This window comes from Engraulis encrasicolus, chromosome 1, assembly GCF_034702125.1.
Source record: "Engraulis encrasicolus isolate BLACKSEA-1 chromosome 1, IST_EnEncr_1.0, whole genome shotgun sequence".
NCBI classification, from domain to species: Eukaryota; Metazoa; Chordata; class Actinopteri; order Clupeiformes; family Engraulidae; genus Engraulis; species Engraulis encrasicolus.
The window spans coordinates 39,419,103-39,439,136 of record NC_085857.1 but is presented as its reverse complement, the minus strand read 5'-3'; the positions used below and the strand labels follow the sequence as shown (position 1 = coordinate 39,439,136).

Below are 20,034 nucleotides of genomic sequence, written 5' to 3'. Positions count from 1 at the left end.
TTTGAGTTAGTGCAGGTTGAAAGTTCAGTCACAGATGTAGTAGTGCAGGTGGAATGTTCAGTCGCAGATATGGTGGTGGGGATGAGGGGGGGGAGCGTTGTCAGTGGCCTGGCTGGCTAGAGGCTGACAGTGAAGGGAGAGTGGGTTGAGTGTTCAGTAATCTTGATTGCTTGATGCATCGTGCTGCTTGCAAGCCTGGTGGTACGGGAACGGAGGCGCCTGTACCTCTTTCCAGAGGGCAGGAGGCTGAACAGTTTGTGTGCAGGGTGGCTTGTGTCTTTGATGATCATCAGTGCTTTTCGGGTGAGGCGTGCGGTGTAAATGTCCTGCAGGGAGGGGAGTGGTACTCCAATGATCTTCTTCGCTGTGTTCACAACACGCTGGAGTGTCTTCCTGTTTTTTCTCCGTGCAGCTTCCTCCCCACACTGTGATGCAGCTGGACACGACGCTCTCTATGGTTCCTCTGTAGAATGTTTGTCATGATGGAGGGTGTAGCACTTGCCTTCTTTAGTTTGCGCAAGAAGTAGAGACGCTGATGGGCCTTCTTCGCCAGTGATGTAGTGTTGGTGGTCCAAGAGAGGTCGTCGCTGATGTGCACTCCAAGGAACTTGGTGCTGCTCACTCTCTCCACAGCATCACCGTCGATGGTCAGTGGTGGCAGTTGTTTTTGGACCCTCTGAAAGTTGACAACAATCTCCTTGGTCTTGTTGACATTCAGCAGGAGGTTGTTGTCTTTGCACCATCTGGCCAGCAGGTCTACTTCTTCTCTGTAGTGGGTCTCATCGCCCTTAGTGATGAGGCCCCACCAGTGTTGTATCATCCGCAAACTTCACTAGATGGTTAGTGCTGTGGGTCGTTGTGCAGTCATGTGTCAGCAGCGTGAACAGCAGGGGGCTGAGAACACAACCTTGCGGTGTTATTCCCTACCCGTACTGCTTGTGGTCTCTGCATCAGGAAGTCCAGCAGCCAGTTGCAGAGGGAGGTGCTGAAACCTAGTTTGTCCAGTTTTCTGATGAGTTGTTGTGGTATTATGGTTTTGAATGCTGAACTGAACAGCATTTTCACATATGAGTCTTTATTATCCAAGTGGGTGAGTGCGAGATGGAGGGCAGAGCAGATTGCGTCCTCTGTGGATCGTTTTGCTCGATATTCAAACTGGAAGGGGTCCAGGGTGGGGGGTAGGGTGGCTTTGATGTGTGACAGGACTAGCCGTTCGAAGCACTTCATGATTATGGGCGTCAGTGCTACAGGACGGTAGTCATTGAAGCATGATGGTGATGATTTCTTCGGCACGGGTATGATGGTAGCAGCTTTGAAAAGTGATGGGATGACTGCTTGCTCCAGAGAGATGTTAAAGATGTCTGTGAAGACATCCTTCAGCTCTTCTGCACCAATCCTTCAACACTCGGCCAGGTATGTTGTCTGGGCCAGCTGCTTTGCGTGGGTTGATGGTGGCCAGTGTCCTCTTCACACTGGCAGAGGACAGGTACAGGGGTTGATCATGGGGGGGAGGGGGAGTTTTCTGTGGATGAGTGTCATTTTGTGCTTCAAAACGGGCAAAGAAACTGTTCAGGTCGTTTAGCAGAGAGGTGTTGTTGTCACAGCTTCGTGGTGCGGGCTTATAGTCCGTGATGGCCTGTATGCCCTGCCACAGGCTCTGTGCATCTCTGCTGTCTTTGAAGTGTGTTGTTATTTTGTCCGAGTATTCCTTTTTTGCTTTCCTGATGCCCTGGGACAGGTTTGCCCTTGCTGCTTTTAGGCCAGCTACGTCTCCTGCTCTGAAGGCTTTGTCTCTGGCCCTCAGCAGTCTGTGAACGTCTCCTGTGAACCATGGCTTCTGGTTGGCCCTGGTGGTGATGCGTTTTATTTCTGTATGATATTCTGATATTCTATCTTTGTGTGTGAGCATGTGCGTGAAAGGAAACGCCAGTGGGTGGGCCTTACCCCACCCACCCCCTCACGCTTTGACTGACTTTGTGACCAACATTACAATAATTACGTCAATTGTGGCCTCCTGGGCTGGGTAAGGGTGAGTGAGGAGAGAGGATGGAGGATGGGCCCATAGCCAGCTAACCTAGCAATTGCCTGGCTGGAAAAAATTGGGGCGTTGTGTATGGTGCAAGCCTGCTGGGGACATCCCATCATACCGAAAGGAGGTTCTATCTCTATTCAATTCCCAGTAGTACCTGAGGTTTTCAGATGATGTTGCATCAAAGATTTTCAGACAGAAGCATCTCTGTCCACCACGTATTACTGCTGACATTGCTGCAGAATAGATGTGGGCAAACTGTCCCTAATAGTTAACACATTGCTTCTGCACACCAGTTAATGACGTTGGGGCTCATACATCAGGTGGTACAACAACCACAGCTAATGCCCATAAATGAACTAGTAATTGGTTATTAATGTACTGCAATGAATATGCTTCTCAGGTAATCCACTAAAAACAAAATAACCCATTTAATCCATGAAATGGTGGCATTAGCTGTGGGGTTGCACCACCCTGACATGTGTTCCTACTAACAGGTCATGGACCCGCCCTCAGTTAACTTATATTTAATATGCAGAGTTCATGTAGTTCATGTTGACTACATAAACAACAACAACATGTGTGAGTACCAGTGGCGGAACAATTGCACACAGGGCCCTGGGCAAAACACTGATAGGGCCCCCCCATACGGCCTACCAAGCCATAATAGGGACCCCACCATCAAAACAGGAGGGCCCTGGGCCCAGGGGGCAAATGCCCTGCTTGCCCCGTCTATATCTCCGCCCCTGGGCAATACACAGATGAGAACTGCACACGTGCATGCATGCTGCAAGTCAGTGTACTGCGTAGGTGTGCGGCATGGCGGCGGCATAGGGTTTCCCCCCGTGCCTCGGGACCGACGGAACAATCCAGATTAACGACTTAATCAGCAGCGCAGCAACAGGCCAGACAACAAGCAAACTTTACTTCCATGTTGTAGACATCTATTGCTGCTGACATTGCTGCAGAATAGAGATGGGCAAACTGTCCCTAATAGTTAACACATTGCTGCTGAACTCCAGTTAATGACGTTGGGGCTCACACATCAGGTGGTACAACAACAACCACCGCTAAAGGAGACTTTACTTCCATGTTGTAATGTAGACAGACACACAAACACAATGTATGTTGGTTTCAATCATTTCTCCAGTAACTATGGCACAAGCCTAAATATCAGAGAATATTGGTTTTTTTTTAGTCCAGACAACAAGAAAACGTTCCATGTTGCACAGACAGACACGCAAAAACACAATGTATGTTGGTTTCAATAATTTCTCCAGCACCTATGACACAATCCTGAATATCAGAGACAATATTGTTTTTTTTGTTTTTTTTAACATGCAGCCCTGTGACTTGTTTGGTTCTAGAGTTTGGTGCTGATCCCAACAGCTGAAGGGAAACCCCTGCTGTTTTAATCATAGGGGTGGTGCACAATTGCATACGTGCATGTCTGTGTGTGCGTGTATGCACATGTACAATACTGTATGTGTCTGCAAGTGTGTGTGCATAAACTATGTGTGTGTACATGTGTGCATGATGTTGGATGGCAATTGCTTGTGCATGTCTGTGTTGGGTATGTATGCCTGTGTACGGTATGTGCCAGCAAATGTGTCTGCATAAAGCATGTGTGTGCATGATGTTGGATGGCATTTCAAGGTCCCTGCTCTGTAACAGGTGAGGTGGCAGGCATACAGCTGGATCAGCAGGCAATGACTCAGGTACTGCATAGAGAGAGAGAGAGAGAGAGAGAGAGAGAGAGAGAGAGAGAGAGAGAGAGAGAGAGAGAGAGAGAGAGAGAGACCTCCACATCCCCACCAGACCATCCTTCGCTGGCCAAGTGCCCGCAGAAAGGGCAGCAACCCCCTGTAAAAGTGCCCTTTAACCTGGACCATTAGTCTAGAGTGAAGGATGGGAGAGAGAAAGAGGAGAGGAGGGTGAGGAGAGAGAGAGAGAGAGAGAGAGAGAGAGAGAGAGAGAGAGAGAGAGAGAGAGAGAGAGAGAGAGAGAGAGAGAGAGAGAGAGAGGGAGGGAGAAGAGGAGTGAGAGAGCGGGAGAGAGAGAGAAAGAGAGAGAGAGAAAGAAAGAAAAAGAAAGAAAGAAAGAAAGAAAGAAGGAAAGAGAGAAAGAAAGAAAGAAAGAAAGAAAGAAAGAAAGAAAGAAAGAAAGAAAGAGAGAGAGAGAGAGAGAGAGAGAGAGAGAGAAAGAGAAAGCATCCAGCCAAATCCTCCACATCCACACCCCCACCCTCACCCAGGGCCAACCCTCGCTGGCCCTATGCCCACAGAAAGGGCTGCTAAGACGGGAGCGGAGCCCGACCTCTGGCAGGGCAACCGGAAAGGCACCAGGGCAGTGGAGGGGTGAGGGAGGGAGGCGGCTGGGTATCTGGGTCTGTGTGTGTGTGTGTGTGTGTGTGTGTGTGTGTGTGTGTGTGTGTGTGTGTGTGTGTGTGTGTGTGAGAGAGAGAGTGCTCATGTGTGTGTGTGTGTGTGTGTGTGTGTGTGTGTGTGTGTGTGTGTGTGTGTGTGTGTGTGTGTGTGTGTGTGTGAGAGAGAGTGCTCGTGTGTGAGTGAGTGCTCGTGTGTGTGTGTGTGTGTGTGTGTGTGTGTGTGTGTGTGTGTGTGTGTGTGTGTGTGTGTGTGTGTGTGTGTGTGTGGAGGGGGTGGGGCAGAAGCCCTCTCACACAGTTGATCCGGTGCCCAGTTGCGGCGGCCATGTCCAAAACCTCCCCACGGCCAAGTCCAGCTTAGCAACCGACCGCATCCAGCGTCTTTCTCAGAGCAGCCAAAACAAAAAGGGAATATCTCCAAAGAAAGAAAGAAAGAAAGAAAGAAAGAAAGAAAGAAAGAAAGAAAGAAAGAAAGGGGGAAAGGATCAAAAAAAGAATACTGACCAATCGTGGTCAGAGTTCATCTATATTCAGCGGACTTTCAAATATGCAATATGTCCCAAGTTATGAAGATTCCTAACACCTTTATAAGAGAGAGTAGAGTATCCCTCTGGATTAATAAATTATATCATAAATAAATGTAGTCAGGGTTCATCTATGTTCAGTCAAGTGGACTTCACTGGAGTTCAAATATGCAATATGTCCCCGGATATAAAGGGGTTGGGAATCGTCATCGGACTTCAGAAGAAGTGAAGATGTCAGGACTCCGTAGGCTGGGTGTGCATTGTTGCAATGCTCACACACTCATTCTGGAGCAGAGGTGTGGGAGGCTGAGAATTCATCGACAGTAAAGTTTGCTGCTCTTCCCACACACAGTGTGTGTGTGTGTGTGTGTATGGGGGGTGTGAGATAAGAACTTTTCTGAGGACAACCACTTCGATTGTCTGAGTCATGTCTGCGTAACTGCAACAGCTACATTTGTGTCGGTGCTGCATAATCAATTTTCAATGCTGGGCAAAAATATAACATGCGAAATAAAGAGAAAAGGATAGCACTCCAGACAGGCAATAAAACACAAAACTTGGAGTGCTGTCCTGTTCTCTTTATTTTGTATATTTTTAAACACCCAGGTTTTTTTTACTTTGGTTGAGTTGAGCGCATTACACCCCTTAAGCTGGGCTTACACTGTGCGACTTTTGGCCCGATTTTGCCCCAATTTGGCACTCGCACGACTTTTTGAGAGTCGGGCCGATTTCTTGCTCAATCGCAGGTCAATCGTGAGTCTCGCATCGTGCAGTGTACATGGGGTAACGACAAGCGATTTCGCCTCACGATCGTGCAATCGCAGGGTCGCAAGAAAATCAAAACGGTTTGAAATTCTGGTCGTGGATCGTGCGTAAATCGTACAGTTAAAGCAGTGCTACGACCCGATTTGATACTTCACATGCACAAATTAATAGGGCCGTGCGATTCGCTGTTGAGCGCGACCTCATCTCCACCTCAGGTGCGCATGTTCCCTCCTCTGCAGACCGGAGAAACTTGCCTGTCGTGTCGTACGGTGGAAGCATTTCGCTCGCATCCGACTGTCGGCTCGTGTAGTGTGAGGACGTGAGTCGTGAGCTGTGAACTTTTAAACAGTGAAATTCAATCGTGCAGTGTGAGCAGAAGCTTAAGACCCACGAGTGAAAATATCGCACAGTGTATGCCCGGCTTTAGTTTGATTCAAAAATATAATATGTCAAGTGCATGTGTCTGAGTAATAATACACGATGTAAACTGAATTCTCTGGAGGCTAATATCCGTGACGCCACAACTGATCAACACCAAGAGCACGGCAAATCTGAAGTTGTCAACATCTGGGTGGTGTTTTACTCCACCGAGAAAGAGGGGGCGGGAAAGGGAAGTTTACAACTACAAGGAACAAGATGAACAGGCCTACATCAGCCCTGCCGTTGCCAACCGGTAGGGCATTCGCCTGCCATGCGGCTGACCCGTGTTCGATTCCCCACCCAGGTCCTTTACCGACCACCCCCCGTCTCTCTCCCAATTCACTTCCTGTCCACCTCTCATACTGTCCTATCAAAAATAAAGTCGAAAAAGACAACAACAAAAATCTTTTAAAAAAACAGGCGAAAAAAAAGGAAAACCGTTTCCAACCGAGCTTTCCAAATGATGACAAACAGAGTGATAGACACAGTGAATCTCTCACACACGACTAAAAACCCAGCAGCTATCTTTATTGGTGTGCCAGCAGATGAAGCTCTGAGGCGTTGAAGTGCTGAGTCATGGTTCTGGCGGTAGCAGCAGCGGAGGTGGTGGTGGTGGTGTTGGTGGGTCGACCTCACTGCCCACTCTCAGCTCTGCTTCAGGACGAGAGTGGGAGGGCTGCCTGCATTATAAGTGACACACACACAAACACACACACACACACACACACACACACACACACACACACACGCTCGCTCATACATACACACACGCACACACAAACACACACACTCACTCACTCTCTCTCTCGCTTGCTCATACACACATGGCACACACACACCGCCTTCACTTCCAGCCAGAGGTGGGAGCCCTGCGTGCATGTAAAGTGATACAGACACACACATACTGCATACGCATGCGCACACACACATATGCGCACACATGCGCACACACACACACAGACACGTACGCACGCGCGCCAAACATACACGTCGCATGCATGCGAAGAAGCACGCACGCACACACGCACACACACACGCACACACACACGCACACGCACGCACACACGCACACACACACGCACACACACAATCTCCCTCACATCCAGGCTAGCTTTTAAGAGGCGCCACACGTAATGGCACGCTAAATCAAGTCAAGAAGCCGAGAAGAGCCTGTAATCGATCAGAGCAGATCATGTAACATGGGTGTATTTGAGAATCACATTGCTCTTCATAAACATTGAAAAACAGAAGCTAGCCTGAAATCCCAACAGTAAAAAAGATAAGCATTGATTAACAAACTGAAACGGTTTGCATCAGTACTGCTACTGAATAACTGAATTTTCTTCCATAAAAACGAATCACGTACGGTATTCATTTCATACATTCCATAGTGCAACAATAAGAATGAGAATCATAGACTCTGCGTTTTCCTTTGTTCCATTTCCTGCGAGGCATTGTATGTGTAGCCTATACACAGTCCTCAGGGAAAATGTGTAGGCAGTCGTCATACATCACTTTCACACTTGGCTGGCTGGTGTACTACAGTATATATGTGGGGATGTGGGGCATTATGGCTGAGTACAGAGGTTCACTGAGGGATGGCTGAGGGTTATTGTTGAGCAAAACATCACCCCAAGCTCAACATGCTTTTTGCGTCACTTTTTTTAAAAATTCCAGGTGGTATGGGTGGAAGGCAATTGATTGAACGTCTATCATACACAGTCCTATTTTTTTTTCTTTTAAGCTCAAGTCTGAAGTTACCGTTGTAAAACAGCAATACATTTTGAAGGGACTGCCTTAACAATAAGGCAGTGGTGGGAGAAACAGATATTGTAGGGTATTCTACTAGCAAACGTATCCAAGGTATGAATACGATACCTGGAGGCATGTTGTTAAAGGTGGGTCGCCTGAACAATAAAGCAGTGGCAAAAATAGAGCCTTGATTGCCCACCTGTATGCAGTGTTGCCAGATTGGGCTGCTTCCCACTCAATTGGGCTACTTAGGATGGCCGTCTGCGGGTAAAAACGGTCAGAAACAGGCATTGGTCGGATTTTCAGTAGATTTATGGCCACAGAAATCAATACAATTTGGTTCAAATTGGGCGGGATTTAGTGCCTCAAGGTGGTTTTTTAGCATCTTTTTTGGGCTGGAAATTATCGCAAACATTTGGCAACCCTGCCTGTATGTGACTGCCGACCACTTATAGACCAGTGTTAGTCTTCTGGCAAAACCAATGGGTTGCCAAAGACTCACTTCACCACACTTCCACCCAACAGTCTCTCTGCTAGTGTTGCCAGATTCAATTGGGCTGCTTAGGATGGCCGTCTGCGGGTAAAATGGCACCGGCGAGTTTTTCTGCTAGTTTTTGGCCATAGAAATCAATAAAATTGGGCATGACTTAGTGCTTGCAGGCGGGTTTTGAGCATTTTTTGGTCTGGAAATCATCAGTCTCATCTGGCAACCCTGCTCTCTGCCCCTTATCCAAACCCTTGTCACCTTCTGCGGAGCACCTTGCTGCATTATCAGCATGCTTCACATACTAGTGCACATTTCACTTGTCAGTTGACATGACACTGATCCCGACCAGACCAGGAGTCTCCTGACGGGTCCACAGGGTAGGAGCTGGGAGCCGTAGATTCGGGACCCAGATTGGAAGGCGCCCAGGACAGAGTAGGGGCAGGGCAGGGCACTTGGCATGAAGTTATTTTTTAATCAAAGGGGCAAGCGTTTCGTTTTGGGAGCTCGGCGGCCCAGCTATGCCAGATATTCGTGGAGCTGGACAGCTGTGGCCCATCAGAAAACACACACGCACAAAAGCCCCATTATGAAACCGGTGTGTGTGTGTGTGTGTGTGTGTGTGTGTGTGTGTGTGTGTGTGTGTGTGTGTGTGTGTGTGTGTGTGTGTGTGTGTGTGTGTGTGTGTGTGTGTGTGACTAGGCACTGCCCCTGCCAGGTTCATTACCTCCATCAGGAGGAGAAGAGGGCCCATGGCTGAGAGCTGACACCTGGAGCTCAGAGGTGCATTTCTCGAAGCCAACTACCCAAGTTGCTAAGCGGCTAAAGACTACAGTTTTGAGAAATGCACCCCAGACTTGTATTGTGGAGACCTTATGAGAGCAGTCATGGCCTAACAGTTGGGAAATCAGTCTTGGAGTTTGAATCGGATCCCATACTATTCATTAGCCCGACTCTCGCCAGACCCTTGTGTATCTTCGCTCAGCATCAAGAGCTCACATGAGGGTCTGGAGGACATTCATATATTTGGCCTGCTCCCGAACCAAAGAGCAGTGGAACCAATGAAGATTGTGGGATTTTCAGAGATGTGACAGTCAAAGTTTAAGCTTAAACATAGTGACAAAGGGGAAAAATAAGTGAAACCCGACAGTTGATTCAGACAACAATAGACTCACTCACAGACACTGTTTCTGTAATTGTTTTCAACTGTACTGTACAATATGTGAGTAGTTTAAGTGGCACCTCTTTGAGCAAGGCACCTAACCCCAATTATTACATGTACTCCAGAGACTGTAACCAAACCAATAACCTGTACAGGGGCGGCGCTACAGGGAGGGCGAGCCGGGCCCTCGCCCTTGGGCCCATGGCCCTCCCATAGTGGTGGTGGGGGCCCTATTGTGAGCTTGGCAAGCTGTATAGGGAGCCCTATACTTATATTGTATTGCCATGGGGCCCTGTTAGCAATTGTTCCGACACTGAACCTGTACCTACATGTAAGTAACCATCACTGTGGATGAAAGAGTCAGCTAAGCGTCAGCTTAATGTCATGTAATTTAAAGTAATGCAATGCAATGGAGACAATGGGTATTTCTCAATATGAAGTGTCCTAGCCTTCATAGGATGTGTAACGCATGTTTTCCACAGATTTCACCAAAGAGTATCCAATCACTTGTTCTAAGTGAAATTAATAATAGGATGCAACGGGCGCAAATGGGCGTTACTCGTCCTACTGAAGCAAGGCTAGGACACTTCACTTTGAGAAATACCCAATAGCAATTGCAGCAGAAGGCTTTGGCAAAGCCTGGAGCGGCCCTACAATGTGAGCCTGCGGGTAAGAGGTGGGTCACTCTCGGGGAGGGGAGGCAGCATCACTGAGTGCGTTTACATGCAGTTCAGTATCCCGAATATGAGGCATATCCCGGTTATGATCATATTCGGGATAATGTGTTTATATGCGCACAGAACGTTATATCCCAGTCTACATTCTTGGCCGTTATAGAATTCTCTTCAAATGCGTGTAGCCTGGATACCAGCAACAGGAGAACTCCACCTAGCATATCCCGATTTCTCAGTATCCCGAATAAGGGCTTATTCGGGATACTGAAGTGTTTATATGTGCAAACGCAAATTCGGGATACATAATATCCTGATCATATTCGGGATACTGAACTGCATGTATACGCACTCATTGACACTTCCCTGGGCCTCTTCCGTCCACTCAACATCACAGAAAGTTGGTGGCCATGACAACAGCCTCGACCTCTGGAACATCCCCACTTAATGCAGCCATGCGTGCTAACAAGTCTTTGCAGACGAGACGCAGTGTGTGTGTGTGTGTGTGGTGTGGGGGGTATTCTTTCGAGGGGACGCACAGATTCCCCCAAAGAGTGGAGACAAAGGGGCACGTTTCACATCATGCCTCCAGTTCTGCTAGCAGAGTCTTAAACGCAGATAAACACTTCTCCTCGAAAGTGACGGAAATCCAGAATGGGACAAGACGACAATAATCATCTGTCACTGTGGTGACTCAGCCGCATCCAAGAGAGAGCACGACAAGACAGGAGAGAGGAGAGAAAGGAGAGAGAGAGGGGAGAGAGAGGGAGAGAGAGACAGAGACAGAGAGAGAGAGAGAGAGAGAGAGAGAGAGAGAGAGAGAGAGAGAGAGAGGACGACAAGAAAGGAGAGAGCAGAGCAAGGAGAGAGAGGGGAGAAAGAGAGAGGACGACAAGAAAAGAGAGGAGAGAGAAGGGAGAGAGAGGAGAGAGAGAGAGGGGAGAGGAGAGAGAGAGAGGAGAAAGAGAGAGAGAGAGGGGAGAGGAGAGAGAGAGAGAGGAGAAAGAGAGAGAGAGAGAGAGGACGACAAGAAAGGAGAGAGGAGAGAAAGGAGAGAGAGAGAGAGGACGACAAGAAAAGAGAGAGGAGAGAGAAGGGAGAGAGATGAGAGAGAGAGAGAGAGGAGAGAGAGGGGAGAGAGAGGAGAGGAGAGAAATAGAGAGGAAAAAGAGAGAGAGAGGGAGAGAGAGAGAGAGGACGACAAGAAAAGAGAGAAGGGAGAGAGAGGCCCCCATTGAAATTCCACCATGACCTCATCACAGGCCCTCTAGGACACAGTGGGAAACGATGGAGAGAGAGTGAGAGAGAAAGAAAGAATGAGAGAGAGAGAGAGCGAAAGAGAGAGAACAAGAGAGAACGAGAGAGAATGTGACAGAGAGCGATGACTCTCAACCAAAGCAAGCGCTCTGTACTCCACTCTTGTTTGCTTTCCCTCTTCTATCTGTTCTCTTTTCTTCTCTCTCTCTCTCTCTCTCTCTCTCTCTCTCTCTCTCTCTCTCTCTCTCTCTCTCTCTCTCTCTCTCTCTCTCTCTCTCTCTCGCACCCATCACACCAACGCTCTATTCCTGGAATGAATGCCATAAAGTAAAGTGGGTCGAGACCCCATGGGAGAGACAGGCCCATTATTAGTCCACGTCACCACCATCACCAGAGGTTTTAAGGGCATCACAGAAGTCTTCTTCTCAGAGAGCTGTGAAACAGTTGTGACAGTGCTGCAAGGCGAAAAAAAAATGAGCGGCAACTACCCAGTCATCTCCATCAATGATCATCACTGACACTGTTTACTTACAGACATCACACACGACTAGAGGTTACATCTCAGAAAAGCTGGGACATCAGGAAGCAGTGATGCATTATCACTCTGTCAAACTAACATACAATAATGTCCATCCGTCAAACAAAGTCGCCCATCAATCAAAGCCTCACCACCACACTCTCCATCAATGAAGTGTAAGCCTTCTACAAGGTTCCCAGGGTTTCCTCCCTGCACTTTATTGTTAAGGTGGCCACTTTGACACAAAAACATGGGCAGTCATGGGTAAGAGGTTAGGGCGTCAGATTTGTAACCCAAAGGTTGCCGGTTCGACTCCTGACCCGCCAGGTTGGTGGGGGGAGTAATTATCCAGTGCCCTCCCCCATCCTCCTCCATGACTGAGGTACCCTGAGCATGGCACTGTCCCGCCGCACTGCTCCCTTGGGCCGCCATTGGGGGCTGCCCCCTTGCACGGGTGAGGCATAAAATGCAATTTCGTTGTGTGCAGTGTGCAGTGAACCCTTGTGTGTTGTGGAGTGCTGTGTCACAATAACAATGGGAGTTGGTCGGAGTTTCCCAGGTAGGCTTTCACTTTCACCAAACACCTTCACTAGGGGGGGTTATTCCAAGAACATGGTTAGGTGATAAAGTTGGCTAAATTAACCTACAGGAAGTGGTTAACTTGCCAATAGATAGTCCACAGGTGTCACAAGAAGTTAAGAAAATGAAATGCGAAGCTCTTCTAAAAGATGATTTACCACTACTTCAAGGTTAACGTAACCTGGTTTACTACCGAGCCAGGTTCTTGGCATATTCCCTAGGTTCCTAGGTTTATTTCTTTTTTTAAAAATATCTTTTTTGGTCTTTTATGACTGTATTGCCAGGACAGTTTGAGAGGTGGACGGGAAGCGAATGGGGAGAGAGATGGGGAGGGATCTGCAAATGACCCGGGCCGGGAATCGAACTCGGGTCGGCTGCACGGCAGACGAGTGCCCTACCGGTTGGCCACGGCAGGGCAACAAGTCCCTAGGTTTCATAAGAATGTGCAAAACAGCCTTTCCAATCATAGTCACATGTCTGTGATGATACCATCCATCAACCCACCCACTTTGACTAACATGGAATAGGCCTGCACTGCATGCATATCCATCAACGGCTGCCACACGGTTCCTCAATAACGTGAGCTTAGTCATTCCCATCAATAAAACACGGCCACCACATCCTTGCGGGAAACACGTGGAGCAGCATCAACATGTCCATTACAGTGAATGAGTCAGACACAGCCAAACGATACGGAGTGCGTCTGCTGCTGCCGCTGCTGCAGCTGCTGTTTCATTCACTGTAATGAGATCGACCCATCGAGTCTGATTAGAGACACAAGGCTTTGTTGTTCTGGCAGCCAGGAAGATTCGACGCATCAGGAGCGATGTGCTGTCTGTGCCGTAATTGACGACTTGAGTTGACATCATATACCATACCTTACCGTCTGCTCAAGATCACATCCCCCTCATCGTATCACACACACTGACTAGACTCAAAAGAGGTTCACTTTCTTAGATACTACATACAATACTTAATACAAATACCCATGCCAGCGGTGTTCACTTTATTAGATACAGACCTTTAATACACATACTTATGCATCATGTGTGCGCCTGTCGTAATTGACACGTTCAGTTGACATCATATACCGTACCCTTCACAGTCTGCTGAAGATCACATCCCATCCTATCGCACACACGGTATAGATTCAAAGAGATTCACTTTTCTCAGTCGCAGCCACTTAATACACATATCAAAGCACACCTGTTACCATAATAAAAGGTCTAAGTAAGGAAAGGCAAAGCTCCATGTGGAACCAGGCGTTTCTGCCTGCCTGCCTGTCTGCCTGCGTGCTTTGAACCACTTTGTTGCTCGTATCAAAGGAGGATGAGGAAGTCTCCAGAGAGACCAGGGACAGAAACCTGGATTCTCGAGCTTCAGTCATGCGCCATATACACAGAGACCCCATTTACGCATACTGTTTAAGTTGTATGCTTTATATCCAGGATTGGCAACTGGAGGCCCGGGGGCCACATGCGGCCCTTCGCCTCACGTAGTGCGGCCCGTAGATATAACATAACAAAAGAAAAGAACAGATTTTTTTTAAACCACTACTACTAAATCAATCCATTGTAAATATATCATCTGCTGATAGAAAATGCTCCTACTCCTCCAAGTTATGTTGGCAGTGAGCAACCAACAGCACCTCGAACTCTGAAAATTGCAGTCAGATCTGTAGTCATGTGGCAATGAAAAAGTGTGGCCCTCCTCATCATGAAAATTGCCAATCCCTGCTTTATATACATCTTAAAATCACCCGTTTTCATTTGCACGAGTAACAAAGAACTGTTAAAATTGTCCATTCCTCCCCATTAATCTTTACTATAAGGTATATCATTTCCAAAATGATAATATTTTCTTAACCTGTTAGTTAAGACTCTCTGTAATGTCATAATAATGTTACAAAGATGCGGTTGAGAATTTTCAGCAAACAGTGAGTCGGAACGCTGGTAATCCCACCAACACTAAAGGGCTTAAATCAGTTGACAGAGCAAATAATACTTGTGAAAGGACTGTAAATGTCCCTGAAGCCAGGCTGTCCATCACTGACATAGATAGAACGACTACTCAGGGTTTCCTCTAGGATGGCGACCCAAGTCTTAAGCCTGAAGCCCAAACACGAAGACTTGGGGAGCAGAGTAGAAATGTACAGATTATACTGTAGCTGAATACATAGGCTGTGAAAATTCTTAAGGTGTGGGGGACAAATATAATCTGCAGTAGCAAGCCAAGACAAACATGTACATAGACCGTGCAGGGGGCAAACCAAGTCTTAAGCCTGAAGACCAAAAAACAAAGACTAGAAATGTAAACATTAAAAAGAGTAGAAATATATACATCATAGCTTGATACATTGGTGAGTGGAGGCAACATTTGAGCTGCACGAAGCCAAAAACGCACATAGCGGAAGAAACCATGAAACACTTACGTAGATGAGGCCGGAGTAGTAGCGGTCCTTGAGGTTGTGCAGCACCGAGGCCTCGTTGAGGCAGGTGAGCTCGGCCATGTCCTCCACCTTGCTGAACTTGGGCGGGTTCATCTTCTGAATATCGTCCTTGTTGACCGAGGCCTTCTTGCCGTTCTCGGCCAGCTCCACCAGCACCTCCTCGCCGCGCTCCTCGCGTATGCTGGCCGCCTCGAAGCCATGGCGCTCCGAGGGGATCCAGACCAGCTTCTTGGCCGTCCAGTCGGCCTGCTGCGCCGGGTTGTACACCACCGCCCGGTCCACGAACAGGTAGCGCTCCGGGTCCTCCTGCCCGCTCCGCTGTGCCATCGCTGCCACCGCTGCTGCTGATCTGAGCTCAGACACTGGCCACCTGACACAGGGGGAGGAGGAGGAGGAGAGGGGACACGTATTAGAAAAGACAGAGTAGAGTAGAGTAGAAAAGACAAGGATGGAATACAAAAGAATGCTGCAGAATACAATCGCAGCTGCTCTGCTCAGAACTGGCCACCTGACACAGGAGGAGGAGGAGGAGGAGAGGGGACATGTTAGACAAGACAGAGTAGAGTAGAGTAGAGGGACGGAATACAATAGAATGCTGTAGAATACAAAAGAATGATACTTTGTAGAATAGAATAGAATAGAATAGAATAGAATAGAATAGAATAGAATAGAAGTGCACACATTAGATTAGAGTAAAATACAGACAGAGAGAGAGAACGGGCATAATGAAGTATAGCACAGATAGTACAGTGTATCTGAGGTGATCCTACACTAGTTCTCCACTCGGGGCTCGAATCTGCCACCTGCCAGTCAACACTCCAGTTGGGGCATGGGAGGCACAGCACGATACCAATGAGCTAAAGGTCCAGACCGATAGCTCAGCGCTACCGATACAGTATGAGGCTTCGGGAGGGAGGTTTACTAACGTTTTATGCCCAACTCTGCTTGTTGGCATCCGTTACATTAGCATACGAGTTGGAGTATTGTAGAATTAATTTGCCTAAATGCATAGGTATACTAAGGTAAATATTCATTGGAATTACTTTGTGCACGTCTCACTCCAAATGAAATCAAAAACAAAACCTTATACAACACTTAAAAAAAAATCAGTTTGCCACCATAAAGTTCAAGTTCCCAAGTGTCATCCCAGTCTGAGAAGACAAACTGAAAACTAGACGAGCACAAAAAGCACAAAGCCCGGGTCATTCCGTTACTGAAATCTGGCGAAACGGTTCATCAGCATTCTCCACGATTAGCAAAGTATTTCTCCTGCAGCAAAACATGCCAAATCATTTAACGGTTATTACTGCAAGCAGTTCGTGCATGAGCGTGAAGAGCACACAGCCCTCCAGCTTGCCTGGTTTCACAATGAGGAATCGCAATCAGGAATGAATTCAAAAATAATCCACTGGAAAGACCCTTAGTCTCCATCCATCTCCATGAACATCAATCTTCATTAATATGTTTACCGATCCAAGGATAAGCCCACATACGTTATGTTCTTCTTACTGGAAAATGTGTGTTTGATGAACATGTGTTTTTGTAAAAACTACCATGACAACTAATGAAACATTTGAGGACACAGGCACAGAACAGAACCATCCCACCAACCGTACTCACTCTGTTGTAGTGAAACAGAAACACTAAATGCTTTGGTCATGAAGCACATCTCAGAGCTGACTTGAGAAATTTCACAACTGGCTGGAATGCAAGTGAATAAATATCGCTGTCATTTCAGGGTGCAGATGAAAGGCCTTTCAATCCACCACGACAGGGAGCATTTTTTTTTTTTTATTGCAAAAGTCAGAGCCAAAACCTAAGATGTGTTTGCATTCAATCGGTTTCCCTGGCCTCACTGCAGTTACTCATGTATGCCAGGCCATTGTTCCTCACAGGGAACCCAGTTCATTTCATTTCCATCTCGAAGGTGTAAGCTTAACAGGAGATGTAAGCACATGTAAACTTTCCAGTATGGTTTTAAATCAAAGGCAACTAGCGGCATGTTTGAAGCTTTGGATGCATACTACACATACCAATCATTTTTGCACCTAGTTTTTACGGCAAGTATTCCACTGGGACAACTTTTGTGAGGTGTGAGGTATATGTTAAGGTGACTGCTTTCCAGGAAGCATTAACTATTCGGAGAAACCAAAACACTTGACATGTGTTCGCGTGTGTATGAAAAAGCACTGTGCGCTGGTGCACCCATAGCACAGGGTGTGCTGTCAAATTCCAAGGGCACCTGTCAAAGAAGCGGAGGCGTGGGTTAATTTAGCTAGTCTATGCATTTCAAAGGGTTAATTGAGGGTAACTCGTGTACCTTATTGATACCACTTGCCAACTTCAAAACAGAATGTTATTCACTTCAATCTGTTAGACACACTTTCTGGATATGGCACTGTGTCTGTCACAGTAGACAGACATGTTTCTTATCTATGCCGAAAAGGCGGGTGTAATTTTAACTGTCATTTATTTTTTTCAATGCGCAATGCAATGGCACGTGAACTTGAATTCATTCAGTAACTGAGTTTGTTTACAGAATGGCGTCGCACTCGTGGTTGTGGCTGTCAATTCAATTGTTTATCAAAGTTCTGCCATCAAGTTCGTGCTAAAGTAACGCTTCCAACATTTTCACTAGTCAATTGATAAGATGCACTCGCCTGCCGTTCAGAAAAATCAACCAAAAAAACCAACTACTAGAGTTACTACTTTATGTATAGTGGCTATTGGTCTAAACAAGACTGAAGGGTGATTCCAAACACCATGTAATTTGAATCGAGTCCAAACGACGCCCCAACATAAACTCTAGTACAAAACTTAAACTCATGTTAAACAACCGGTAAGCTAGAACTAGGTGCATTTAATGAATGTTTAAATGAATGGCCCTGGAAGTCTACAAACAACATCAACAAAAAAGAAAAACTTTATGCTGTTGCATGAACTGACTACGTCCCATCTGCTCAATTGCTTTTATGAAACAGAAATGTCCGTTATACCAAACTAGGCGCTTTATTACTGTCATGGTCAGACAGAAAGTGGGTCAGGACGTGTATGGACGGCGCAGAGATCAGCGCGGCTGACCCAGCTAACTGACGTGCCTGTGCCTGTGCGTCCCCCCTGAAAACCGCTAGGATGATATCATAGGACTTGTGCGCCAATATGGCCATTCCCAGCATTGAGACAGAGCACAAGGACCCCATCGGTCCCATCACGGGTTTTCAGAGGGTTGAAATATAAAGTCACGACCTCAGGGTCTTGAAGTAGGAAAACAATGGTAGGCTTCACGAAGCTGCTGGCCCAAGCACTAACTGTGAGTGACGTTAAGATTATAAAGGCTAGCCAACTTGTGTTAGCTGGGATGTTACACCGCACTTGTTCCGTCTCATCCCATATAACTTCGTGAATGAATGTACGCAACAATATGCATCCAGTCGACTGAGAAACTGACTAGATCGTTGATGCTATAGCAGAGCACGGGCATAATATCAAAAGGAAATGGCAGGTATCATCCTTGGTGGGTGCGACAGGATGGATGCTGCGGTAGCTAGCAGGCTAAATAAGTGCCTTTGGTACTAAAGGGAGTTGCACGCGCCTCATCATCAGTAAGTGGGTGGCCCAGACCCATCTTAACGCTGGCAAGCTACTGGACACAGCAATTGTATCTGTGGTTTTCGAATAGATATCCAGTATAGCCTATTACTGTGAATCCATCAAGACACACCAGCATGAGTACTTCCATTCAATTTTTGCACATGCAGTTCTGGACATCTTTCCAGAAGCAACCGGTTAGCCGCTAGTGTTAGCCCGCTAGGTTCTATTCCTCCATCATTGAAAAGTCATGGCAAATAATCCGTTAGGTTGGGAGACATGCCGCACAAAACCCAGGCCGAACCCTTTCAACTTACCAGATGGAGATGTTAATAAACCGTGCGCAACTTTTAAGGCGAATTAACTGATATCCAGCGGGACAAAAACTGTACTCCAAGTGCGGAGAAATTCAGCCAATATTCCCTTGTTTCGTCCTCCTTTGCACCAATGATACACCCCCACCACCGACTAGACACACAGCTCAACCGAACTCACACAGCGCTTTTTCTATTCCCGCCTCTTTGGCGCTCCGTGGGCACACCCACTGATTAATTTGGGGTTGTGATTGGGTTGTTTCCGATCAGGACCTCAACCCATTGGATTGTTTATACATCGTCTTCAAAGAACTTCATTGACCATCAGCTTGCCCGCTTGGATTTTTGGCATCCTGCCACTTGCCGGTGCGAATAAAATGCTTTAGAACAGTAGCCTACCTGGAAAGGAGATGATTTGATTTGTTACTTAATTCTGTGGGAAATGGCTTGTGGTCCATGATGTGCCCATGATGTGGGAATAATCCACTGGGGCGTATGGCACAACATACAGTATTTGGCTGACGGCTGCATTGTGAAGAAAAGCACGTGCCAATGTGCAGTCCTTAGTTTACGTGGAAGGACCAGACACGCTTGGAACATAATGAATGATGTGGCTTTTATTGTTAAGATGGGCATATTCTCCACCAAAAAGCATAGAGCTCTTATAGTAAGGATCTATTCATGTCTCCCAATTATTTTGATGGAGTGGCACACACCCAGGCATTCAAGATCTTTAGCCTAATGCATGTCATCCCGAGAACATTGAGGAGTGCGTGTTTCCAGCTTGAGAAATATTTGTAGGGCGGTAACATTCATTGCAGCCTTTTCTTCAATTCTTCAATTCTTCTTCCTTCAGTTCTGAAATTGATGGACTTTACTATTATTATTATTATATACATATTATTTTGTGCTTTATATAGACTCATATAAGTGTGTCAATGAAATCACTTAAATTAGACCGAAACAGTCCTGGGTGGATGCTGTGAGAACCAAAATGATGGATATTCTGAACAGGTACACTTTAATGGCTGATAGTGACTTTGCGCCATCTGCCGGTCTTTATGTGTACTGCAACCCAAGTCAAAACATTTGCAATACAAGTGATGCGCTCAGCAGAGGTCAGTAGAGTGATGCCGG

At 46.9% G+C, this 20,034-nt stretch overlaps 1 protein-coding gene across 2 annotated transcripts in view; it reads right to left on the bottom strand.

Annotated features, from left to right (window-relative positions):
- The window catches only part of LOC134451451 (myosin-10), a 119,126-nt gene extending 100,068 nt beyond the window's left edge, over positions 1 to 19,058 (bottom strand). For both annotated transcript variants that reach the window (XM_063201933.1, XM_063201941.1), the window contains exons 1-2: positions 18,901 to 19,058; positions 14,978 to 15,365 (exon numbers count right to left, since the gene is read on the bottom strand). In XM_063201933.1, the coding sequence (XP_063058003.1) occupies positions 14,978 to 15,322 (345 nt within the window). In that variant the 5' untranslated portion in view covers positions 15,323 to 15,365; positions 18,901 to 19,058. The remainder of the gene's footprint in view (positions 1 to 14,977; positions 15,366 to 18,900) is intronic.
- Between the last annotated feature and the right edge of the window lie 976 nt (positions 19,059 to 20,034).